The 27,374-nt window shown below is 39.0% G+C and overlaps 1 protein-coding gene across 5 annotated transcripts in view; it reads left to right on the top strand.

The window, feature by feature from the left end:
- LOC128694740 (probable transcriptional regulatory protein IL1088) overlaps nt 1–26,930 on the top strand; it is a 46,893-nt gene extending 19,963 nt beyond the window's left edge. For 2 of the 5 annotated variants that reach the window (XM_070095955.1, XM_070095956.1), the window contains exons 2-6: nt 18,543–18,774; nt 20,627–20,739; nt 21,081–21,214; nt 22,265–22,415; nt 26,670–26,930. In XM_070095955.1, coding sequence (XP_069952056.1) covers nt 18,543–18,774; nt 20,627–20,739; nt 21,081–21,214; nt 22,265–22,415; nt 26,670–26,867 — 828 coding nt within the window. In that variant the 3' untranslated portion in view covers nt 26,868–26,930. Of the gene's footprint in view, nt 1–10,256; nt 10,528–18,286; nt 18,309–18,542; nt 18,775–20,626; nt 20,740–21,080; nt 21,215–22,264; nt 22,416–26,669 lie in introns of those variants that run through there. The other 3 variants (XM_053785022.2, XM_053785023.2, XM_053785024.2) reach the window with 3 other exon arrangements.
- The last annotated feature ends 444 nt before the right edge of the window (nt 26,931–27,374 follow it).

Genomic DNA, 27,374 nt, shown 5'->3' with positions numbered 1-27,374 from the left:
TGGGTCTCAGTGAAAGCCGCGAACATTGCCTTTGCCTCTGCAAGCAGTCCACGGATGAAAGGTATTTTGTTGTTTGTTGCTGGCTTTAGACCCTGTATATTTGCAAAGAAGAATGTCATCGGACTGGTGGTATTGTTGGTACTGGGGGGGGATTTTTTTTCTGGCATTAGTATCTGTATCTGTTGGTTTGGAGTGGAGGCCATCGACTGTGGTTCCACTCCAGGAATGACTGGATTTGGTGTACGATTTCTGCCATTTCCTGCCAGTTTTTTTTCCTTCCTGGCACTAAAAAACCTCTCCCTCTTGAGTGGCTGTGGCTACCCAGGTTTTCCCATGGCCTGGATGTTTTGTATCTTTTTGTACCCTTTAGATGGTGTGCCTGGCAATTTAAGTTATAGCACAGTCTTTCCTGTACTGAAGAGGTACACATTTCAGGGTGAAAAAGCTTACAGGAAGGGAGTTTGCATTTTCCTGTTGTCATATGGGCATGGCATTTTCTCGGGTGGTCATAGTTGCACGTCCCGTCTGTTTTTCCAGATTTCCCATGTCTGCAGATACCAAGTGCATAGTATGTGCACAGGCTTGGTTTCCGTTTGCCTTGGGTTTCTGTGACTGTATTCCCTGTTGGTGCATGTTTCCCTGTCTTATTCCTATCCTCCCTAGCACCAACAATGGAGCTCCCACCAGTTGTTTTTGGTAATATATCCTCACTATAGCTAGTGGAGTCCTCTTGTTTGCTATTTCCTGTGGTATTTCTAGTTTGCAATATTGGTTTTATCTTATCTTTGACTACACTTGTTTCCCCACTACGGTTCCTGTCCCCTATGAGGTCATTTATATGTATTCCTTCCTGCGTATAATTCCCGATTACCTGGACAAAATCTCCAGCTTCACCATTACTGTCTCCCAGGACAGCACCTCCAGCTTCACCATTACTGTCTCCCAGGACAGCACCTCCAGCTTCATCATTACTGTCTCCCAGGACAGTGACCAGTGATTGTTGTGTGTCTTGGTCTAGGCTGTGTAGAATGTTGTTTCTGAGGTAAGTGAGATCTAATCGGACTTGATATAAATAACCATAATTTAAACCTAGAAGATGATTGATCACGTTGACCCTGATCTAAACCTCCATAATCTGACACCCAATCAAAACTTATTGGAAAGTAACTGCCTTTATTACACAGCATCACAAGCCACCAATATCCTAAACAACGCTAAAAGTCTATCAGTACTTAACTACAACATCAGGTCCTTAAGCAAACAATATGATGACCTCCTAGCACTCCTTGAATCACTAAAGACACCCTTCTCCTGCATTATTCTTAATGAGACCTGGCTTAAGCAGGACACAATAGATATCTACCCTCTACCAGGATACACAGCAATTCACAATTGCAGACCAAACCAAGTTGAGGGTGGTATTGCAATCTATTACTCTAACCAATTATCTTGTCTTAGCACCACTTGCTTTAGTGATGAATATGGGGAATACATTTTTGCTAATTTTACTGTAAAAAACCTTAAGACGCCTATAACAATCGGTGCCATTTACCGGATACCTCACACAAACATCCCAAATTTCAATGAGAAATTAAAGTCACTAATAACAAACAGACAAATGAATAAGCACCACCTTCTCTTAGCTGGAGACTTCAACATCAACCTTGGCTTACTAGATGATCAGCCTGTAACTGATTTCATCAACAATATGAACAACACACTTCTCATACCAACAATAACTAAACCAACCAGGCTCACTGAGACAAGTGCAACCATAATAGACCACATATGGACCAATATACTAGCCCCCCTTAAATCAGGGATAATCAAAGATAGCACTACAGACCACTACCCTACCTTCCTCCTGACAAACATTAGTAAACCACCACTTGAATACAACAAAGTCTCATTTAGACTCCATGACGAGGCCTCAGTAAGGAAGTTCACAGCTGACCTAGAGACTGTTGATTGGCCTACAGAATTCTCCAAGGCCAATGGTATTGATGACTGGACAGACATTTTTCTTAACAAATTACTTAGACTATACAACAAACATTGTCCTATAAAAACAAAACAGATCACAAACAAACGGCTTGGTTGCCCATGGCTAACCAGCACCATTCAGAAATCCATTGACAAGAAACACCAATATGAAAAGCAATATAGACAGGGCTTAATACACAAAGATATTCTTAAACACTATTCATCAGCTCTCACCAAAGTAATAAAGAAAGCCAAACAACTATACTACTCCAGTAGATTCACAGACACTAGAGGAGACATAAAAAAGACCTGGAAAACACTCTCTCAGATTCTAGGGACCCACAAACTGAGAAAAACCAAGAATATTGTCCTAACTAAACCTAATGAAACACCACTACATCTCACTGACACAGCTAACAAGATAAACGACTTCTTCTCAACCATAGGATCTAATCTCGCCAGTAAAATCCCACATACCAATGCCCATGCCGGGGACTACCTAGATGGGAATTTCCCTAATTCCTTCTATCTTGCACCAACTGAGCCCACGGAAGTCACTGAGATTATAAAGTCACTTAAAAATAACTCGGGGAATCTGTCTCATGTCCCACCATTACTGTACAAGCGAGTGGCCCATGTCCTTTCACATGCTATTTCATTACTTTTTAACAAGTCACTAGAAACTAGCACCTTCCCGAAACTACTCAAGATGGCAAGGGTTACACCAATACATAAAGGTGGTGACCCTACAGACTTAAACAACTATAGGCCAATATCTAACTTACCATTGCTATCCAAAATCTTTGAGAAACTCATGCACAGGAGACTGTATTCATTTATAACAGCTCAAAACATACTCAACCCCTGCCAATTTGGATTCAGGAAAAATAAAAGCTCTAATGATGCAATCATAAAAATGCTATATCTGCTTTACACAGCATTGGAAAATAAGGAATATCCACTAGGAATTTTTATTGACCCAAGAAAAGCTTTTGACACAGTAGACCACGACATCCTACTCCACAAACTTGATCATTACGGTATAAGAGGCCATGCGCTTGCTTATTTCAAATCTTACATTACTAATAGGTATCAGTACGTCACCTTTAAAGACACAGCATCAGCAACACGGCCACTTTATACTGGAGTTCCTCAGGGAAGTGTCCTTGGTCCCCTGCTCTTCCTCATATACATCAATGACCTTCCAAACGTATCCCAACACCTGAAACCCATTCTCTTTGCTGATGACACGACTTATGTCATCTCTCACCCTAATCTTGCCACCCTCAACACCATTGTGAATGAGGAGCTGATTAAAATATCGACTTGGATGACAGCCAATAAACTTACGCTTAACACTGACAAAACCTAATATATTATGTTTGGTAGCAGAGCAGGAGATGCACAAATTAACATTAAGATTGACAACACTCTAATTACCAGAAATAATGGGGGCAAATTCCTAGGCTTATACCTTGACAACAACCTGAATTTCAGCACCCATATCCAGCATATAACCAAAAAAGTATCCAAAACGGTTGGGATCCTCTCCAAGATACGATACTACTTGCCGCAAAATGCCCTTCTCACACTATACCACTCACTTATTTATCCATACCTCACCTATGCTATTTGTGCTTGGGGATCAACTGCAGCAACACACCTAAAGCCAATAATAACCCAACAAAAAGCTGCAGTAAGAATAATCACTAAATCCCATCCCTGGCAACACCCCCCCCCCCACTCTTCATAGACCTAAACTTACTCCCAGTTCAGTACATCCACACTTACTACTGTGCAATCTACATCTACAGGGCCTTAAACTCTAATATCAACCTTGATCTAAAACGCTTTCTTGATAGTTGTGACAGAACCCACAGGCATAACACCAGACACAGACATCTCTACGACATTCCCCGTGTCCGACTAAACCTTTACAAAAATTCAATGTATGTCAAAGGCCCTAAAATCTGGAATACCCTACCTGAGAACTCTAGAACTGCAGACACATTCATCACCTTCAAAACTACCATTAGAAAACATCTCATCTCCCTGATACACCCCGTCAACTAACTACACGAATACCACCTGGTGGTTCACACTTACACTCACTCACTCATTTGACCATAAACAGAAATATTAATCTCAATCTTAAAATAATGAATCCTGTGATACTCCAATACTGAAACTATGTACTGTGCCAAAACAAAAGCATTCACATTGCTAAACTCACAAACTAGTATTTACTCACTTAGCCATAATACCAACTTACCTCATAATTTGTAATATTTTACAATTAAGAATAAAACTAAGCCTGCCCGAAATGCCTAGCCATGCTAAGCGTTCTAGTGGTACACTCTGTAATCACAATAAACTTTGATTAAATCTGTGTGTGTTGTAGAGGAAGCGGTTGTGGTAGCAGAAAAGACCTTATTAATGTCCCCTTTATTAATACCCATCTTCCACTTATACACTTCTATCATGTCTGCCCTCATTCTTCGTCTAACAAGTGAATGTAATTTAAGAGTCTTTAATCTTTCTTCATAAGGATGATTTCTAATGCTATGTATTAATTTAATCATTCTACGCTGAATGTTTTCTAACGAATTTATGTCCATTCTGTAATATGGAGACCAGAACTGTGCTGCATAATCTAGGTGAGGCCTTACTAATGATGTATAAAGCTGCAATATAACCTCTGAACTTCTGTTGCTTACACTTCTTGATATAAATCCCAATAATCTATTTGCCTTATTACGTACGCTGAGGCACTGCTGTCTTGGTTTGAGGTTGCTACTCACCATAACCCCCAAGTCCTTTTCGCAATCTGTATGGGTAAGTTGACACTCCCGAGCTTCAGAACCTTGCATTTATCTACATTGAACTGCATCTGCCACTTTGCTGACCAGGTATTGAGTTTGTCTAAATCCTCCTGAAGTTCCCTGATATCTACGTTTGAATCAATTATCCTACCTATCTTTGTGTCATCGGCGAATTTGCTCATATCACTAGTAATTCCCTCATCAAGATCATTGATATATATTATAAACAACAACGGGCCCAAGACTGATCCCTGTGGAACGCCACTTGTTACAGATCCCCACTCGGATTTAACCCCATTTATGGACACTCTGCTTCCTGTCTGTGAGCCATGACTCGATCCACGAGAGCACTTTTCCCCAATGCCATGAGCTGCCACTTTTTTAACAGTCTTTGGTGCGGAACTCAAAGTAAATAATATCAAATTCTTTATCGTGATCAATAGCCTCAAAAGCTTTACTGAAGAAAGTTAATAAATTAGTTAGACAAGACCGGCCTCTCGTGAATCCATGCTGAGTATCATTAATCAAGCTATGCTTATCGAGATGGCTTCTTATAATCTCATCTATAATTGACTCTAGTAATTTGCCTACAATTGAGGTCGGGCTTATCGGGTGGTAATTTGAAGGTAACGACTTGTTCCCTGCTTTACAAATAGGAATAACATTAGCCGTCTTCCGCATATCAGACACTACACCTGTTTGAAGAGATAAATTAAAAATATTAGTTAATTGTTCACAGAGTTCCATTTTGCATTCCTTAAGAACCCTTGAAAAAAGCTCATCAGAACCCGGCGACTTATTTTGCTTCAGTCGGTCTATCTGCTTCACAACCATTTCACTAGTGACTGTGATGTTACATAGTTTATCTTCTTCAGGCCCACTATAAAAATTAATTACTGGAATATTGTTAGTGTCTTCCTGTGTAAAAACCGAGAGAAAATAATTATTTAAAATCGAGCACATTTCATTCTCTTTGTCAGTAAGATGCCATTGTTATTTTTAAGGGGATCTATCTTATCTCTAACTTTTGTTCTACAGACCTGGAAAAAACTTTTTGGGTTACTTTTCGAATCCCTAGCAACTTTAATTTCTTAGTCCCTTTTAGCTTTTCTTATCCCCTTTTTAATGTCCCTCTTAATGTTAATATACTGATTCATAAGATGACCCTCACCTCTTTTGATACGCCTATAAATTCCCTTCTTATGCCCTAGTAGATATTTCAGCGTATTATTCATCCATTTTGGGTCATTTCTATTTGATCTAATTTCTTTATACGGGATAAACGTTCTTTGAGCAGCATGTATAGTGTTCAGAAAACTGTCATACTGATAGCTCTCTTCGTTACCCCAGTCAACAGATGATAAGTGTTCTCTAACCCCATCGTAATCTGCTAAGCGAAAATCTGGGGATGTTACTGAGTTATCCCTTCTATCATACTTCCATTCAATGCTAAATGTAATTGATTTGTGGTCGCTAGCACCGAGTTCCTCTGAAATTTCTAAATTATTAACAAGGGATTCATTGTTTGCCAGAACTAAGTCAAGCAGGTTATTTTCCCTTGTAGGTTCTGTCACAAACTGCTTCAAAATACAATCCTGAACTACTTCTAAGAAGTCGTATGATTCTAAATTCCCAGTCAAGAAATTCCAATCAATATGACTAAAGTTAAAGTCTCCTAGAATTACTACATTATCGTGCCTTGTGGCCTTAACAATTTCCTCCCATAGTAGTCTCCCTTGGTCCCTATCTAAGTTTGGGGGACGGTATATCACACCTAAAATAATTTTTTCATGCCCCTCTGAAAATTCTATCCAAACAGACTCTGTATGTGTTACTTCAGACTTAATACCCGTTTTTTATGCAACAATTCAAGCGATCTCGGACATACAATGCCACCCCACCCCCCTTCCCGATACTTCTATCTACTTGGAACAATTTAAAACCCTGAACGTGACATTCCGCAGATATGTCCCGACTTTTGGAATTAAACCACGTCTCAGTGATGACAAATACATCAATGTTACCTGCACTAGGAGCTAATCTCAACTCGTCCATCTTATTCCTAGCACTACGGCTATTAGCATAATGTACATTGAAAGACTCTCCTTTCTCTTTACCCTTCCTGCTCATTTCTGTTTTTCAACAATAATGATACCTAACTGTTACACACGTGTCTTAATCATCAACTTGTCGGTATTTCATACCATTTTCAACATTACTGTCAGACAATGCAGCACAACGGTAACTTGATACAGATCTACCTGGAGTTCATTACCTTTGTAACTTGTTCGGCTATCAAAACTTTGGGGCCCAGTCCCTGGGCCCATTAAGTACCTCTGGAATCTTTTGAATACCACCCACAGGATGGGTATGAGGTGCATAATAAATATATTAAACTCACTGACTTCCAGAGTGCCCTGCCTATTTACTTCTACTAGTGATTCCCGCCCTCTACGATGTTGTCGGGATCTTCCACCTCACCTTCGACAGTATTTAAGGCTCCATTCTTATGCTTCAGTTTCATATCGTTCCAGACCTTGGAACTGAACTCTTCTCCAGGATAAGGGACTGACCACCTCAAATACCTCTTCGCCAAGGTTGATGGACTGATTACATCATCTTTATTTCACTACTACACCTGCTGCCTTAGTACTTGATTGAATAAGCCTACTGTGTAGGCGAAACGTTTCAACAATAAAGATACCTAACTGTTGCATATGTCTCTTAATCTTCTTTACACCTGCTGCCCCTGTTCACCTAGCAGTAAGTAGGTGCAAGGTGTTAATTAAGTGGTGTGGGTTGCACCCTGGGGGACAATATTAAGGACCCCATTGGAAATAAGATAGTCCACAATGACGTACTGACTTTATCGGGTCATGTAGATGAATGATTCAGAGAACCGACAAGTTGATAAATTAGACACATATGCAACACTTGGGTATCTTTAATGAGGAAACGTTTCGCCACACAGTGGCTTCATCAGTCCGTACTTCTTTGTATGGACTGATGAAGCCACTGTGTGGCGAAACGTTTCCTCATTAAAGATACCCAAGTGTTGCATATGTGTCTAATTTATCAATTTATCGGATTATCCTGGATGGATAACCCTCCGGGTGAAAAAGCCGAAAAAAATCTTATCTTACATTATTATTATTAAAGTCATGGGGAGCGCTAAACCCGTAGGGATTATAGCGCCCGATGGGAGGGGGATGGACGAGGTAACGAGGTTCTGACCAGAGCTTTGGTAAGATGGGGGAGGAAGAAGGATGGGTAAGGATGGAATGTTGGAAAGGTTTGGGAGGGTGGTGGGGTAAGTGGGTTTTATGGAAGATATTCAGAATCAATTCAGGAAACTGGAGCACAGATCCAACTCCCTAGATCAAGAGCCCCTCACCAGCTTCAACGAACCTCCCTTGAGGGGTTATCTTACAATAGTTCTGAGAGCTTTAAGTCTATCCTTTACATTGTTGGTTAATTTTATTTCACAGGTATTAGCTTTCATGGAACAGTAATTAGATATTTAAAGGAGGACGCATAATCAATAGGCCTGCCATTGACCTTTAATTTTGATGATCCACTTTAACAGTGACCCTGAGGCCTGGCTGGCAAAGCTCTCGTTTCACACACGGTGGGCCCGGGTTCGATTCCCGGCGAAGTAGAAACATTTCGACGCGTTTCCTTACACCTGTTGTCCTGTTCACCTAGCATCCAGTAGGTACCTGGGTGTTAGTCGACTGGTGTGGGTCGCATCTTGGGGAAAAGATAAGATTTCGTCCGGAATTTTAACCCCGCAGGGTTAGCCACCCAGGATAACCCAAGAAAGGCAGTGCGTCATCGAGGAATGTCTGTCTTATTTCCTAGGCGAACAGGACAACAGGTGTAAGGAAACGCGTCGAAATAGTTCTACCCACCCGGGAATCGAACCCGGGCCCTCCGTGTGTGAAGCCAGAGCTTTGCCAGCCAGGCCGCGGGGTCGCCCATGGGGGACAAGATTGAGGACCCCCAATGGAAATAAAACAGTCAGTCATCGATGACATATTGCCTTTCTTGGGTTATCCTGGGTGGCTAACCCTGCGGGTTAAAAATCCGGTGGCCTGGTGGCTAAAGCTCCCGCTTCACACACGGAGGGCCCGGGTTCGATTCCCGGCGGGTGGAAACATTTCGACACGTTTCCTTACACCTGTTGTCCTGTTCACCTAGCAGCAAATAGGTACCTGGGTGTTAGTCGACTGGTGTGGGTCGCATCCTGGGGGACAAGATTAAGGACCCCAATGGAAATAAGTTAGACAGTCCTCGATGACGCACTGACTTTCTTGGGTTATCCTGGGTGGCTAACCCTGCGGGTTAAAAATCCGAACGAAATCTTATCTTATCTGTCTATTAAAGACTTTGGTGGAAGTGAGAACTCCTTGATGCCAGGGAGCTGGAATGTAGAGCTCAAGACAGCTAGTAAGTAAGTTTATTCAGGTATACACAAATACAGTTACATAGAATTATCATACATAGCAACATATGTGTAGAGAACCTAGGATAACCCAAAAAAGTCAGACAGTGACTTATTTCCATTGGGGTCTTTTTACCTTATTATTATTATAATATAAAGGTTATAATATTTTCTTATTATTCTATAATAAAGATAACATTTTGTTATTATACTAAAAAGACTATCTACTACACAAGGGTCATTAGGACTATCTACAGTAGGGGGTCATTACTAGGAATAAGTTAAAATTTACACGTATGTTAGCAAAAAAATAGAAAATCATTCCCCTCCCTTTCTGTAGCTACATTCATCAGACACCTTTTGGCACTCTTCTTGAACTGGTTCATGCTATGACTGGCTTTGACATGTGCAGGCAGTCTGTTCCATTCCTTTATTGCTGTACCCCCTCAGGGAAGGTACCTTGAAGTTGGTGAGGGGCTCTTGATTTAGGGAATTGGATCAGTGCTCCAGTTCCCCGAATTAAGCCTGAATGCCTTCCACATCCCCCCCCCCAGGCGCTGTATAATCCTCCGGGTTTAGCTATGTATGATAATTCTATGTAACTGTATTGTGTATACCTGAATAAATTTACTTACTTACTTACTTACTTACGCTTCCCCTTTGATTATAATAATAATAATTTATTGCTGTACAATAAAAAGTGTTCGAAGCCTGGCCAATGACTGTGGGTACTACAAAGTTGTGCTCTCTCCCCCTAGTACTATGATTGCTTTGGTTCCCCTTTTTGACAAAATTAATAAATAACAAAAAGGCACAATACCGTGACTGGAACGATACACAAATAACCCGCACATAAAAGAGAGAAGCTTACGACTTTGTCAATGATCCAAGTCGGACCGAAACGTCGTCGTAAGCTTCTCTCTTTTATGTGCGGGTTATTTGTGTATTGACAAAATTTACAGTAAGATATTCTGGACATTGTTTATGAGCAATTTTATAAACATGATTTAGCTTCAGTTGTTTTACTCTGTCTTCAACATTTAGCATATCCAACTGCTCAGTCTCTGGTGACCTTTAACAATAACAACAAATAACTGATACACCTGGACGCCACAATTATAATCATGGCATATATATGGCAGGTGGGGACCGTTTTAACAAAATATTAATAGCTCTCCCACTAATTTGTAGTAACTTATTTACGGGCTACTTTTGGGGACCTCTAAAAATATTTTATATGGATTAATCTGGACCACGAAACTTCTTGGAACTAGAACAGTAAGTACATAAAAATAAAGGAACATTGCAGCAGGCCTTCTGGCCTATTCTAAGCCCGTCCAACCCACAATCGGCTATATACCAGTCCAACCTAAATTTGAAGTTAGATAAGATACTCAAAGTTCTCGCCTCATTGACGCTACCTGGGAGTTCCTTCCTCTTATCTACAGCAATATTGAAAACCAGTATTGTCCTGTATACTTTCTAAATCTAATTTGACCAACTTAATCTCTCTCTCTCTTAATCACATTGTTGCGGGAACTGTCTCGCAACGTTTTTCATGTTGCTCACTTCGGTTCATATCTTCCAGTATTTCTGTCTTTGCAGAGATTGCAAGTTCAGTGCCTTCTGCCTATTTTTGTCGGAAATGTTTCTGATACGTGAAATCAACTCCATGCTTCTCTGTACATTTTCCAGCACATTTATGTCCTGTAATATGAAGGTTACTAGAACTGAGCAGCATAATCTAAACGAGGCCTACCAAAAAATATACATATAAAGTTAGTAAGTTTATTAAAGCACGGGTACACGTAATAATTATCATACACAGTGCAAATTATCCATGATAACCCTACGGACTTCTGTTATTTATACTTCTTGATATGAAACCAAAAATTTATTAAGATTTATTGTGAACACTTAAGCACTATTGTTTTGGTTTTAACAAGAATTCCTTGTGGAATTGCATTGCAACCAAATAGTGTAATGTGAAATCACATTGTAAGAGGGTTTACTGTGTTGTCTATCATATACACCAAAGAAAAAGACAAACTCCAGCACCAGTGTTATTCTTAGTCTGGTGGTACAGTATAGTGTCACTAAAATAAATATTTGTTCTACAACTTATCTTTGGCTTCATATTTTTGGCAATGCAGTATGTCATTTCATTCATGAACTGACAGGACTCCAAACTCTTACACAAAATTCTGTGAACATATACAAGAAGAATTAATTAGTCAGACTCATCAGTTCCAAATCTAACTTCAGTCTGCCACAAAGACAATGGAAACCAGATCCCATCATCACATATGATCCAAAATCCTACATTCCACCATCTGATAATGATACACAACAGCCAGTAAGGATTTTCATATGAACTCTTCCAGACCACTTCTCAACAACTGCTACCATTTAACCAATACTCTTCTCCACTCATCTTCACCCAAGTCATTTGCAATCTTTAATACACATACCTCCCATTCCAACATGTATAGTTTACCTGGAGTTTACCTGGAGAGAGTTCCGGGGGTCAACACCCCTGCGGCCCGGTCTGTGACCAGGCCTCCTGGTGGATCAGAGCCTGATCAACCAGGCTGTTACTGTTGGCTGCACGCAATCCAATGTACGAGCCACAGCCCGGCTGGTCAGGTACCGACTTTAGGTGCTTGTCCAGTGCCTGCTTGAAGACTGCCAGGGGTCTACTGGTAATCCCCCTTATGTATGCTGGGAGGCAGTTGAACAGTCTCGGGCCCCTGACACTTATTGTATTGTCTCTTAACGTGCTAGTGACACCCCTGCTTTTCATTGGGGGATGTTCCTGAAAAGAGTCTCTAACCATGGCCAAAATGTCCACTTGCTTATTACCCATGTTTTATTTTTTTCAGTCTCTTTGTGTTGCTAAATACAGTAGAGCCTTGGTTTTCGTATGCTCCAGTTTTCGTAGGATTTGGTTTTCGACGACTTTTTTCGTCTAAATTTTGTCCCAGTTTTCATACATCCACTCGGTTTTCATAGAGTTGAAAATGGTATGTACCAAACGCTTCCACGTGACTCGGCCACTCAAGCACCCACACAAAGCATCCCATGTGTTCGTGACTAAGTCTGCCTTTGTTTCCCGTTGAGTGAGCATCACCCCACGTGTTCATCAGAAACATTTCGTAATAATCCATTGTTTTTTGTGCTTGTTTATTGAGTGCGACTGCTAAATAAGCCACCATGGGACCAAAGAATGTTCCGAGTGCCAGGCCTTTGATAAAGAAGGCGAGAAACACGATAGAATTCAAGAAAGAATTCGTAGCAAAGTACCAAAGCGGCGTACATGTAGACGATCTCGCCAGGATATATGGCAAATCCGCATCAACAATCAATTCCATCCTGGCAAAGAAAAAAGAAATCAAGGAAGCTAACGAAACAGAGATTGCAAACAATCGAAGATGTTGAGAAGTTGTTGTTGGTGTGGATCAATGAAAAACAGTTAGCGGAAGATAGTGTTTTGGAGGCGATAATTTGTGAAAAGGCAAGTCAGTTGCATACAGATCTCACAAAGAAAATGCCTGGAACGAGTGCTGCTGCTAGTGAATTTAAGGCCAGCAGAGGCTGGTTCGACAAATTCAAGAAACGAACTGGCATACACAGTGTGATAAGACATGATGAGGCTGCAAGTTCGGACAAACGTGGGGCTGAAGAATTCGTTGATGAATTCAAGGAGTACATAGAGGTTGAAGGAGCCCTCCCCCAACAAGTTTTCAATTGTGACGATACAGGCCTCTTTTGGAAGAAAATGCCAAAGAGGACCTACGTCACGCAGGAGGAAAAGGCACTGCCAGGACACAAGCCTATGAAGGATAGGCTAACTCTTTTGTTCTGTGGTAATGCTAGTGGGGATTTCAAAGTGAAGCCTTTACTGGTGTATCACTCTGAAAATCCCCAAGTGTTCAAGAAAAAAAAATCATCAAGAGTAAACTGTGTGTGACATGGAAGGCTAACAATAAGGCATGGGTCACGAGGCAAATTTTCATTGGGTGGGTCAATGAAGTGTTTGGCCCGAGTGTGAAGAAATACCTTTTGGAAAATCAGTTGCCACTTAAGTGCCTCTGGTAATGGACAGTGCTCCTGCTCATCCTCCAGACTTGGAAGACCAATTGTTGGAGGAGTTTAGTTTCATCACAGTGAAGTTCTTGCCCCCAATACCACTCCTCTTATCCAGCCCATGGACCAGCAGGTCATTTCAAACCTCAAAAAACACCAAAACACTATTTCAAAGGTGCTTTGAAGTGATCTCAGATACTGAATTGACCCTAAGAGGGTTCTGGAGAAATCACTTAAGTATACTCAACTGCATAAGCCTAATAGATAAGGGTTGGCAGGGAGTAACTTCCAGGATGATGAACTCTGCTTGGAGAAAATTGTGGCCAGAATGTGTCCTCGAGAAGGATTTTGAAGGGTTTGAGGCTGACCCTGACGACCTTACATCTATTGTGGAATCTAATGCGTCTTTGGGGAAGTCCATGGGGTTGGATGTGAGTGGCCAGGATGTGGAAGAGTTGGTGGACAACCACAGGGAAGAGCTAACCACTGAAGAGCTGCAAGACCTTCAACTGGAACAGCAATACACCTACCATCCGACTTACGACCTGCTCGACATGCGGCCACTCGACTTACAACCGTGTTTTTTATGCCAAATTTCTGGGAAATAAACAACTGTTTGTGTTGTACACAGTGTTTATCCTAAACCTTACAGTATAAAATACAGTACTAATAGCATAAAAAGTAAAGTAAAAAATGAAATACCAAAATAAAACAATAAAATAAAGTCATTAAAAAAATGTGATGTTGATATTCAGTAGTAAGGTTCGACTTATGTCCATTTCAACTTACGGCCGGTTGGTCGGAACCAAGCTCGGTCGTAAGTTGGATGGTACCTGTAGACTGCAGCTGAGGAAATTGCTTCAAAGGAGGAGGAAGAGAGAGGGGACAATATGCCTTCTTCAGTGATTAAGGACATGTGTGCAAAGTGGAGTGAGTTGCAAAGTTTTGTAGAGAAATATCACCCTAACAAAGCTGTTTCAAGCCATGTCTGCAACACGTTCAATGACAGTGCCTTGTCCCATTTTAGGCAAATCTTAAAGAGACGCCAGAAACAGACCTCTCTGGACAGATCTTTTGTGCGACAGGGGTAGTGACTCTTAAACTGGTCCTAGTGCCACTAAAAGACAAAGAAGGGAAGTAACCCCAGATAGGGCCTTGATACCCGAAGTCCTTATGGAAGGGGAGTCCCCTTCCAAACAATAACCTCTCCTCCTCCCTCTCCCCTCCTCGCTGTCTTCCATATGCCAACAAGAGTCTTCAATAAATGTAAAAGTGATGTTAAATGTTATTTTATCCATTTCATTATTAGTCATTTATATTTATTTCTCATTGTTTTCTGTATGTAAAACTAGTTATTCTCTATAAAATGTATTTTTTGTTAATATTTTTTGGGTGTCTAGAATGGATTAATTGGATTTACATTATTTCTTATGGGAAATATTATACAAAAAACCCGCACATAGAAAAGAGGAGCTTATGACGACATTTCGGTCCGACTTGGACGATTTGGTTTTCATCACACTTTTTAGAATGGAGTAGTCATGAAAACTGAGGTTCCACTGTTATACTTGCTTTACATTACCAAAAACAGCCCATATTTTATATAAACCATCAGGTGTATCCCTGACTTCATTTTTGTTTACAAAATGCAAGTACAGTACAGGACAATCAAACAGAGTGCAGCACTCCCACTAAAGTGATAAGATAAGATTTGTTTGGATTTTTAATCCAGAGGGTTAGCCACCCAGGATAACCCACAAAAGTCAGTGCATTATCGAGGGCTGTTTGTCTTATATCCACTGGGGCCCTTCAGTCTCGTCCCCCAGGAACCTACTTGCTGCTAGGTGAACAGGAACAGCGTGTAAATATAAGGCTAATAATATTAATAATAATATATCTTACTGAAAATAAGAAAAAAATTTGGAGTGAGTTAAACAAATTAAGAAAGCCTAGGGAACATATGGATTTGTCAGTTAAAAACAGAGTAGGGGGGTTAGTAGATGGGGAGAGGGAGGTATTAGGTAGATGGCGAGAATATTTTGAGGAACTTTTAAATGTTGAGGAAGAAAGGGAGGCGGTAATTTCATGCACTGGCCAGGGAGGTATACCATCTTTTAGGCATGAAGAAGAGCAGAATGTAAGTGTGGGGGAGGTACGTGAGGCATTATGGAGAATGAAAGGGGGTAAAGCAGCTGGAACTGATGGGATCATGGCAGAAATCTAAAGCCAAGACAGCAGTGCCTTAGTGTGCGCAACAAGGCCAACAGATTACTTGGATTTATTTCAAGAAGTATAAGTAACAGAAGTCCAAAAGTTATTTTACAGCTTTATACATCACTAGTGAGGCCTCATTTAGATTATGCTGCTCAGTTTTGGTCCCCTTACTACAGGATGGATATAGACTCATTAGAGAACATACAGAGAAGAATGACTAAAATGATTTACTGTGTAAGGAACCTCCCGTATGAAGATAGACTTAAAGCCTTAAATCTCCACTCTGGAGAGGCGTAGAATGAGGGGAGATATCATTGAAGTGTATATGTGGATGACGGGCATAAACAAGGGAGATATTAATAAAGTACTGAGGGTGTCGAACCAGGTAAGAACCAGAAATAATGGATTTAAGTTGGATAAATTTAGATTTAGAAAGGACATAGGTAAGTACTGGTTTTCTAACAGAGTTGTAGATGCGTGGAACAGTCTTCCCAGTGGGGTGATAGAGGTTAGGACCTTGGGTAGCTTTAAGAAGAGACTGGACAAATATATGAGTGGGAGGGGCTTGGTTTGAATGGTGTCAGCTTTATGTAGAGGTTGTTTTGATAAGGACCTGCCTCGCATGGGCCAGTAGGCCTTCTGCAGTGTTCCTACATTCTTATGTTCTTATGAAATGTTAAAAGCAGGGGGGATATAGTGTTGGAGTGGTTGGTACTTTTGTTTAATAAATGTATGAAAGAGGGGAAGGTACCTAGGGATTGGCAGAGAGCATGTATAGTCCCTTTATATAAAGGGAAGGGGGACAAAAGAGATTGTAAAAATTATAGAGGAATAAGTTTATTGAGTGTACCAGGAAAAGCGTACGGTAGGGTTATTATTGAAAGAATTAGAGGTAAGACAGAATGTAGGATTGCGGATGAGCAAGGAGGTTTCAGAGTGGGTAGGGGATGTGTAGATCAAGTGTTTACATTGAAGCATATATGTGAACAGTATTTAGATAAAGGTAGGGAAGTTTTTATTGCATTTATGGATTTAGAAAAGGCATATGATAGAGTGGATAGGGGAGCAATGTGGCAGATGTTGCAAGTATATGGAGTAGGTGGTAAGTTACTAAATGCTGTAAAGAGTTTTTATGAGGATAGTGAGGCTCAGGTTAGGGTGTGTAGAAGAGAGGGAGAATACTTCCCAGTAAAAGTAGGTCTTAGACAGGGATGTGTAATGTCACCATGGTTGTTTAATATATTTATAGATGGGGTCGTAAAAGAAGTAAATGCTAGGGTGTTCAGGAGAGGGGTGGGATTAAATTATGGGGAGTCAAATACAAAATGGGAATTGACACAGTTACTTTTTGCTGATGATACTGTGCTTATGGGAGATTCTAAAGAAAAATTGCGAAGGTTAGTGGATGAGTTTGGGAGTGTGTGCAAAGGTAGAAAGTTGAAAGTGAACATAGAAAAGTGTAAGGTGATGAGGGTATCAAATGATTTAGATAAAGAAAAATTGGATATCAAATTGGGGAGGAGGAGTATGGAAGAAGTGAATGTTTTCAGATACTTGGGAGTTGACGTGTCGGCGGATGGATTTATGAAGGATGAGATTAATCATAGAATTGATGAAGGAAAAAAGGTGAGTGGTGCGTTGAGGTATATGTGGAGTCAAAAAACGTTATCTATGGAGGCAAAGAAGGGAATGTATGAAAGTATAGTAGTACCAACACTCTTATATGGGTGTGAAGCTTGGGTTGTGAATGCAGCAGCGAGGAGGCGGTTGGAAGCAGTGGAGATGTCCTGTCTAAGGGCAATGTGTGGTGTAAATATTGTGCAGAAAATTCGGAGTGTGGAAATTAGGAGGTGTGCAGTTAATAAAAGTATTAGTCAGAGGGCTGAAGAGGGGTTGTTGAGGTGGTTTGGTCATTTAGAGAGAATGGATCAAAGTAGAATGACATGGAGAGCATTTAAATCTGTAGGAGAAGGAAGGCGGGGTAGGGGTCATCCTCGAAAAGGTTGGAAGGAAGGGGTGAGGGAGGTTTTGTGGGCGAGGGGCTTGGACTTCCAGCAGGCGTGCATGAGCGTGTTCGATAGAAGTGAATGGAGACGAATGGTATTTGGGACCTGACAATCTGTTGGAGTGTGAGCAGGGTAATATTTAGTGAAGGGATTCAGGGAAACCGGTTATTTTAATATAGCCGGACTTGAGTCCTGGAAATGGGAAGTACAATGCCTGCACTCTAAAGGAAGGGTTTTGGGATATTAGCAGTTTGGAGGGATATGTTGTGTATCTTTATACATATATGCTTACTGTTGTGTTCTGAGCACCTCTGCAAAAACAGTGATTATGTGTGAGTGAGGTGAAAGTGTTGAATGATGATGAAAGTATTTTCTTTTTTGGGATTTTCTTTCTTTTTGTGTCACCCTGCCTCGGTGGGAGACGGCCGACTTGTTAAAAAAAAAAAAAATATCTTACTCACAAAAAACATTATGCAAATAAAAAATATATATAATTATCTGTATATTATAGAATCCATATCTGGTAGTATTAATTATATTAAACATGAATATTGGGTGTACAGTATTTGGTGATCATTGTGGTGTTTGTGGGAGTGAAGAATATTTTCCATGGTACATGCATACATGCTATTACATTATCATTATCAGTTATATCATCAAACATGGAAAAGCCCATTGTTATACAATGCATTTTGGGCAAGTGCAACAACATGGCTGGCAGATGGGAAGATCCAGTAGCTTCCTACCCTTCAAGTAAGTGCATTTATGCTAATGAGGAGCTCTTGATCTAAAGAATTGGAGCTACTTTCTCCTTCCTTGGATCAAATGTAATTACATACCTCCTATTTCACAGGTACTGTATAATCCCTACAGGTTTAAAGAGTTTTCCTATGAATATAATAATAATTATGCTATACTACTGTATTTTGAAATTAGCTGAGAATGTGCTACCTACAGTACTGTAACTTAATCATCAGTTCTTTTCAGGTTTGCAAATTTGTATTACCCCCAGCTCGATGTGTAGGAAGGGAGAGTGTTACATGCACGATATTACATAGCTCTTTAAAGAACAGCAATAATAATTATAATGTGGAACTCTGGAGAGGCATGGCAGGACACAGCAAGTGGTCTAATATAAAACACATCAAAGCAAGCAAAGATGCTGAAAAACGAGTGGTGTACAACAAGTACAGTCGCCTTTTGAAAATAGCCATTAAAGGTAAGAATATGTTTAAAACACTCTGAAATACTATATTTTGTTACTTTTTTACAATTTTGTTATTCCTAATCTGTAGTTACTGGGTTAGAACTATGCTTAGGGTTGTTCAAATACGTATTTTAATTCATTTTCATACATAATTTTCAAATTTCCAGTGCTTGCAGCTTACATTACCTTCTCATATAAATAAATAAACTTTTACTTCCAAAAAGTATACAACTGTTACAAAATTTGGCAAATATTATTTTATACTTTATGGAAAGTCCCAGGTTATGCAGAGCATTTCGGGCAGACTCAAACTTAAAACTACTTAACATTTATATACCTATATAGTTGAAATTAGGTTATTTGAGTACTAAGCTTAATATAATTGAAATGTCTTATAATAATTTTAAATGCTATAATTGTATCAGGTAATGAAACTTGCACATTAATACAGCCATGTTAATTTGCAGAGATTGTAATACAAAACTGTGTAAATAATTTTAATTGTAAAAAGGCACCAGTAGCAGTGACTCACGAGAGAGCTTTTTCAAGTGTGTTACAAATATGAGATACAATATCTTAAATAGTCATCCAAGGTGTAAGTCAGGTGCATCAAGTTCGAGTTAGATTCTGTATGTGGCCTACCACCTCACATCAAGTTTCCTTTGTTCTACAATAACATGTGAGCTGTAGTGACTGCTAAGGTGAACATCCTGTTATTGTGTTTGAGGGTGACTGTATGTGATTCCAAACATCTACATTTAACCTTTTCCTTCCCCTGAAACAATAACTTGACTTAGCCCCATACTATTAGGAATGAGTGAGAGTTGTACTATTGCACAGGCTTTATTGATGTTACCCCTTCTATGGGAATATTTGTGATCCTGTAAATGAATGAGCAAACTGCTTTAGAATCAGTCACATCCCCCCACAGGGAATGCTGCAAACCCCTGCATTCTTGGGTTCAGTGTGTGGTATATAGGACCTCATGAAGTTATTTAATGTATGGTCTTAGTAGTAACTGCAAACAAACAGATTTATCTACTCAGGTGAGACATTATATAAGAAATTGAATGACATAAGTTTTCATACTGGGTAAAGCCTTTAGTTATCCTAAGTATTTCAGGCAGACTCAAGATTAAACTAACTTTTAGGTAATTTATAGAATTTTACTGCACTTTGAAGGAAAAAAACATGTTCCACACTGGGTCATTCCCAATAAGCTCCCCTCCTTTCTTCTTCAGCCTTATTACCTGGTCCCTTACAGTTGTTTTCCTTCTAATGTGGTTGTACATCAACTTAGGCTCAGATTAGGCTTTTGATGCTATGACATTCTTAAATTGCTGATCAGACTCTTTTCATTACTCATGCATATTCATTTCTGACTCTTCTGCTTGTTTTCTTTTTCTCCATCATTCTCTACTTCTTATATGTCTTCCATGCTCTCACACTTAGCTTTTGCATCCCTACATCTGGGTGAACCATGGGCTCATTCTGTTCTTGCCTACTGCTTGCCTTCCCATCCCCTTCTCTCTCTCTCTCTCTGTCTCTCTCTCTCTGTCTCTCTCTCTGTCTGTCTGTCTCTCTCTCTGTCTCTCTCTCTGTCTGTCTCTCTCTCTGTCTCTCTCTGTCTGTCTGTCTCTCTCTCTCTCTCTCTCTCTCTCTCTCTCTCTCTCTCTCTCTCTCTCTCTCTGTGTGTGTGTGTGTGTGTACTCACCTAACTGTGGTTGCAGGGGTCAATTCATAGCTCCTGGCCTTGCCTCTTCACTGTTGTGTTTGTTTGAATAAAAAACTGAAAGATTATTTCTCTTCCATCATTATCATCATTATTCTAGTAAAGGATATTAATTTTAAAATGTCCTTTTAGAAGGTGGAGGTACAGATCCACACCTGAACTCCAAGCTTGCCAAAGTTATTGAGCTTGCACTTGGCCAGAATATGCAGCGGTCTACTATAAAAAATGTAATAGATACATATCAGGTAGGTGTGTACACTTTATTAATGCTTTGTTTGATATTCGCTTTAGTTTTTTAGAGTCATGGAATACCTTATGTATTATATATAATTAGTTGATGCATTTTAATTTTACTTTATATTATTTTATTATATTAATTCCAATTTATACTGTTCTAAACTTTATCAATGGTGTCATTGCTTATTTTACATTAATGTCTTACAATATTTTCTTTTTCTTTTTATTCTTCCATGTTGATTATCATGAGATATGTGTCACCTGTTGGGCTCACCCCACCTATATTATGTATATCTGTAAGTAACATTATAACAAAAAATGCACACAGTAACACTTGGCAATTTTTCAGAAATCACAAGATAATGCTAAATCAGCCATTATTGAATATAAAGGACCTGGTGGAGTTTTTCTCCTGACAGAAGTTCTAACAGACAATATAACTCGCACCAAGACAACTCTTCATTCTGCAGTGAGAAAGCTCAAGTAATATAATTTTCCTTACAAAGTACAATATCTAATACAACAAACCATCTCTTATCCAAACCTTTGAGATAAAAGAAATTATTCTAAAATTAAACAGTTACTGATTGCATGGGGTCAAGGGATAGAAAGTTAGAAAAGATTGTACTGAAGATTTTAAGAGATGTTTTTTACTTCACTGGCCATAAAAATATAAGCATTTAGCCCCTAAACTCTCCATACTTCCAAATTTAAAAGCTTTACTTTTGATAAGTTCTGAGAGTCTTTCTACTGCCAAAGCCTGGCCATGGACCAGGCTTGTCTGGGGCTGTTTCTACTGGTGGCCCACTGCCCCACATATCCATCACCGCCTGGTTGTTCTGGCACCTGGTGAAAATACTTGTCCAGTTTCCTCTTGTGTTTTAGACAGATATGTGATGTCACCATGGTTGTTTATTATAATCTATAGATGGGATTGTCAGTTTGAATTCTAGGGTGTTGGGGAAGGGCATGAGATTAAAAGATAACAAATTTGATACAGACTGGGAGTTGTCACAGTTGCTCTTTGCTGTTGACATGGGTCTTTTGGGAGATTCTGAAGAGAGGTTGCAAAGGTTCGTGCATGTGAAGTTATGCACCAGGAACTCTTAGGTTGACTATGGACTCAGTTTGAAGTTTGTGGCCCTTTACTGTGAAAAATGAGCACTACTCTGGGATACATTCATGTTCATCTCCATTTATATAGTACTGTACCACAACAAACTATGTACCTAGTCTCACTGTATACATCTCCAGACAGGGTAGTTTCCTTATTGATATCCTTACACACCTTTTCATATGTAATCTGTAACATAAATGTCTACTGTATTTATACAGATATTTTATATATGTTGGAGAGATTCTTTATAAATCAAGCTATCTTTAATGGAAAATTTATTAGATATGCTATAAACATAATTTAATTATTGTATTATTTAAAAATAATTAAAAGATTTACAAATATGTATGTATCTGCAGCAGTTGCAGGCAAGGACATCAGTGTTGTAATAAGTATTGTATAAATTTCTTTGACAGTATCCAGGAAGTTAAAGGAAGTATTCGTCATTTATTTGAAGAGAAAGGGGTTGTGATGGTAAGCAGTCAAGGAATGTGTCTGGAGACTGCTATGGATAATGCTATTGAGATTGGAGCAGAGGATGTAGAGGAACATGAAGACAACTTAGTGGTGAGTTGTTATAAAAAAAATACATGTAAAATATTTGAAGATTAATATTTATAACTTATTTTGCTTGGAATTTAAGGCTCTAACAATTATAGAAGACTGCTTAATGCATGTAATTTTTGGAATCTCAGTACATGAATACTACTTTTTTAAGAACATTATTGTTTGGTCAGAAAGTGTCTGCTGAGTTTACACAACTTCGTAAACTCTCTTAATTACCATTCCAATCTCTGATCATATTCAAACATTCACATTTTAGTTGCACGTTTCTATAGACATTCACATTTCCCTTTCAAGTGCATGCAGTTGTCCTGTTCTGTAATAAGTAGAACTTTTACCACTGGTCATATGAAGATAGTCAGTGGTAGATTTATTTTTAGTTATATTCAAAATAATAAATCAAACTAGCGCACTGCCTTGTGTGTATGGTGAAAATGTCAAGAGTTGATAAGAGGGGACAGAGATGGAGGAGATTATAATGCTTTCAGTGACTCCATGGGCAGTCACAAAGTGTGTAGACTGAGGCAGTGACATTTTGTATCATGGAATATAACAAAATACACATTAATAAAGTAGAATGACATGGAAAGCATATAAATCTATAGGGGAAGGAAGGCGAGGTAGGGGTCGTCCTCGAAAGGGTTGGAGAGAGGGGGTAAAGGAGGTTTTATGGGCAAGGGGCTTGGACTTCCAGCAAGCGTGCGTGAGCGTGTTAGATAGGAGTGAATGGAGATGAATGGTACTTGGGACCTGACGATCTGTTGGAGTGTGAGCAGGGTAATATTTAGTGAAGGGATTCAGGGAAACCGGTTATTTTCATATAGTCGGACTTGAGTCCTGGAAATGGGAAGTACAATGTCTGCACTTTAAAGGAGGAGTTTGGGATATTGGCAGTTTGGAGGGATATGTTGTGTATCTTTATACGTATATGCTTCTAAACTGTTGTATTCTGAGCACCTCTGCAAAAACAGTGATTATGTGTGAGTGTGGTGAAAGTGTTGAATGATGATGAAAGCATTTTCTTTTTGGGGATTTTCTTTCTTTTTTGGGTCACCCTGCCTCGGTGGGAGATGGCCGACTTGTTGAAAAAAAAAAACAAAAAAAAAAAACATTAATAACCTAGTTAAGGTTGTAATGAGTCATCTTATAAGGGATTTATCTTGTTTTCTTCTTCATAACAGATTTATCCTTCATCATTCATATCAGTAAAAGAAAACTGAAGATGGCAGATCTTCACCATCACTAATTATAATTAGTGATGGTCAAGATCTGCCATCTCAGTACTCACACCACCATCTAACAATAATTGTTAGATGATGGTGCGAGTGCTGAGTTTGTGGCATGAAGAAATTCACATTTGAGTGTATTTCTCCTGTCTACTGGACCCTTATCACAGAAGTGTGCAGATACTTTAGGTTAACAAATAGCAGAGATTCCACTATACAGTGGTACCTCAAGTTTCGAACAGCTCCCAACTCGAACAATTATGTAAGTGTATTGTTGGGGGTCTGAAATGGACTAATCTAATTTACATTATTACTTATGGGAACAAATTCGTTCGGTATCGGCACTCGAACAGCCTTCTGGAATGAATTAAGTTCGTAACTCGAGGTACCACTGTATTACGTTTTCACATTTTGCTTATATTTTTCCTGTTTTTAAGTTTTCTGAAGTAACCTTAATATGCATAGGCATGAGAAGATTCTATATGTGGTCCATTTCCCTAGCAAAGGAGTTTCAACAAAGGATGATGCATCAGTGATATTGGAATTGTATAAACTGCCAGCTCAGTAGACAAAATTATTTTCAAAACTGATCACAGATTTTTGGGGAAGTACCGTATTTTCTGGCATATAAGACACATAAGTATATAAGTAGTAGTACCAACACTCTTATATGGGTGTGAAACTTGGGTTGTGAATGCAGCAGCGAGGAGGCGGCTGGAGGCAGTGGAGATGTCCTGTCTAAGGGCAATGTGTGGTGTAAATATTATGCAGAAAATTCAGAGTGTGGAAATTAGGAGAAGGTGGGGAGTTAATAAAAGTATTAGTCAGAGGGCTGAAGAGGGGTTGTTGAGGTGGTTTAGTCATTTAGAGAGAATGGATCAAAGTAGAATGACATGGAGAGCGTATAAATCTGTAGGGGAAGGAAGGCGTGGTAGGGGTCGTCCTCGAAAAGGTTGGAAGGAGGGGGTAAAGGAGGTTTTCTGGGTGAGGGGCTTGGACTTCCAGCAAGCGTGCGTGAGCGTGTTAGATAGGAGTGAATGGAGATGAATGGTATTTGGGACCTGACGATCTGTTGGAGTGTGAGCAGGGTAATATTTAGTGAAGGGATTCAGGGAAACCGGTTATTTTTATATAGCCGGACTTGAGTCCTGGAAATGGGAAGTACAATGCCTGCACTCTAAAGGAGGGGTTTTGGGATATTAGCAGTTTGGAGGGATATGTTGTGTATCTTTATACGTATATGGTTACTGTTGTGTTCTGAGCACCTCTGCAAAAACAGTGATTATGTGTGAGTGAGGTGAAAGTGTTGAATGATGATGAAAGTATTTTCCTTTTGGGGATTTTCTTTCTTTTTTGGGTCACCCTGCCTCGGTGGGAGACGTCCGACTTGTTAAAAAAAAAAAAAAGTATATAAGACTTGTAACATAATGTTAGTTAACCCTTTGACTGTCGCAACCCCCAATCCTGAGGTGTCTCCTGGTGTCGCAAAATTAAAAAAAAAAAAAAAAATTATTTTTTCTTACGAAATGATAGAGAATCTTTTCCCGATTGTAATGACACCAAAAAAACGAAATTTGATGGAAAACTGACGGAATTATGCTCTCGCGAAGTTAGCGACCTCGGCGCTGTTTACAAATCGGCGAGTTTGCCCACTTTGAGCCTTATTTTCGGCTAATTCCATTGTTCCAGTCGCCCAAACTCATAGCTATTTCTTTAGAACTTCATTTTTTCTATCGATTGAGTACAAGAAACTGCCCATTTACTGATTTCAACTACCTAATAATGTGGTCAGAAATTTGCAATTTGGCCAATTTCACGAAAACTAAAAAATATGACAATTTCAAAATAAGGTCCAGAATGAACAATGCAGACATTCCAGGCTCTAAAATAACGTTTTCTTTGTTCATCAGTCACGTCTCCAGGCCCCTCTGATATTACTCTTGCTTTCTATTTTGAATTTTTATTCAAACAAAAAATATTAGACTTACTATTATGCAGACTACTGCAATGCTGTAATAACTGTATAAATAACATCAACCCATTCATGACTGCATATTAGAATGGCTAGTTGGACATTTATTGGAAAATGGCATCATTTGTTTACTTTTGAACATTGGCAAAAATCAAATATTTCCCCTACTTTGAGCTCCATTTCTAGGTTCTTTTTATAGTAAAATCAATCAAAAACACCACTATTTCTGTAATATGTTTTCCATTCTATCAAATGAGACCACGAAAACGAGAATACAACCATAAATACTATACGAAAATAGACCACAAAGTCAGCATTTTAATTAAAAAAAACGGTCGGAGTTTTTTTTTTCTCATTATGCACTGCGTGCTCCAGGATATTTTTTATATGGTGCACACTGACCACACAGACCCATTCTCTCACATGTGGGCCTACCAGCTTTCTCCTGCTTGAGTTGAAGCCGCTAGAATTTATGAGTATATATACGTCAAACACGGCACCTCGTAAAACGTATATATACGGCCCAGACAGTCAAAGGATTAATACTGCTAGAGCTTAACCCAAAGCCTACCCTTGACCTTGAGCATATAAGGCACAGGGTGATTTTGCAAGATATTTTGTGGAAAAAAAAAGTGTGCCTTATATGCTGGAAAATATGGTATTTGATCTGGTATTCACTGACCCTCATAATCTGCAGGTTGCAACTATATATGAATGAAATTTTTCTTTTAACTATTTTAACTATTTTCTTTTAACTATTTATGCCCTGGCATTATGTCCGTTTTTTACTTTTATTCTTATGCTTTTGGAAAATAAATTAACTAGTTAAAATATGATGCTAGAATAGTATAATGGGAAAAGATATATCAAGATGATCCATGATACAGTATAGTGGATTTAAGAAGTGTATGGTATGTGATCTGAATAAAGTTGTTGATGGTGTAGTTTTGTTTTTAATACTTGACTTAAGGACAGAATAGAAGATCCTCTCTTTAACTCTAAATCCATAGAACAGAGTGTACCTTGCTTGTTTTTCTAACTAATTTGTTTAATCCACAGTTTACCTGCTCACCTGAGGATTTTGTCAAAGTGAAACAAGGCTTGGAGAACCTCAAATATACCGTAAACTATGCTAGTGTTGATTATTTACCAAAACTTTCTGTTTCTATTTCTGAAGAAGAGGAGAAACAATTGGATGTCATCATCAAGAAGTTAGAAGGCATTGATGAAGTAATTCGAGTCCATGTTAATGTTTAATAATAACGAGTTTGTATTTTAATATTACTGATAGAGTGTAATTATATTGAAGAGTACATATAAGAGTTTTTTTTTCTCCCCTTGCTAATATTATGCTGAACATTTTGAGAAGTAGCAGAAACTTTTAAATGTATTTTCTTTTCTATAACTTAAAAGTATTTAGTAATTATCTGTTTGTGGTTACAAGAACAGATCTTTGCTTCTAGTGTCTTGTTTTCTGATTTTAGTTTTTCATAATGTTTAAAAGCTTCTAGTGGTTGTGACACCACCACCTGGATCCCATTCCAATACTCGATTAATGTTTGTGAAGAAAAGTTTTCTAGTATACAGGACTTTAAGCATCACTTTTTTTAAAGTTCATAATTTCTGGCCATTTGTTTTTTGTATTGATAGTGCTAAGAAATCGTCATCTATTTTCTTACAACCTTTCATGTCTCTTCTTTTCCTCAACCAAATATGGTACTTTTAGTACTAGCAACCCTTTATCAACGCTTATTTTTTAGATCA

The sequence above is a fragment of the Cherax quadricarinatus genome, chromosome 51, assembly GCF_038502225.1.
Source record: "Cherax quadricarinatus isolate ZL_2023a chromosome 51, ASM3850222v1, whole genome shotgun sequence".
In the NCBI taxonomy this organism is placed as follows: Eukaryota; Metazoa; Arthropoda; class Malacostraca; order Decapoda; family Parastacidae; genus Cherax; species Cherax quadricarinatus.
Note: the sequence above shows the minus strand (reverse complement) of the source record. Positions and strands in the feature narration are given on the sequence as shown.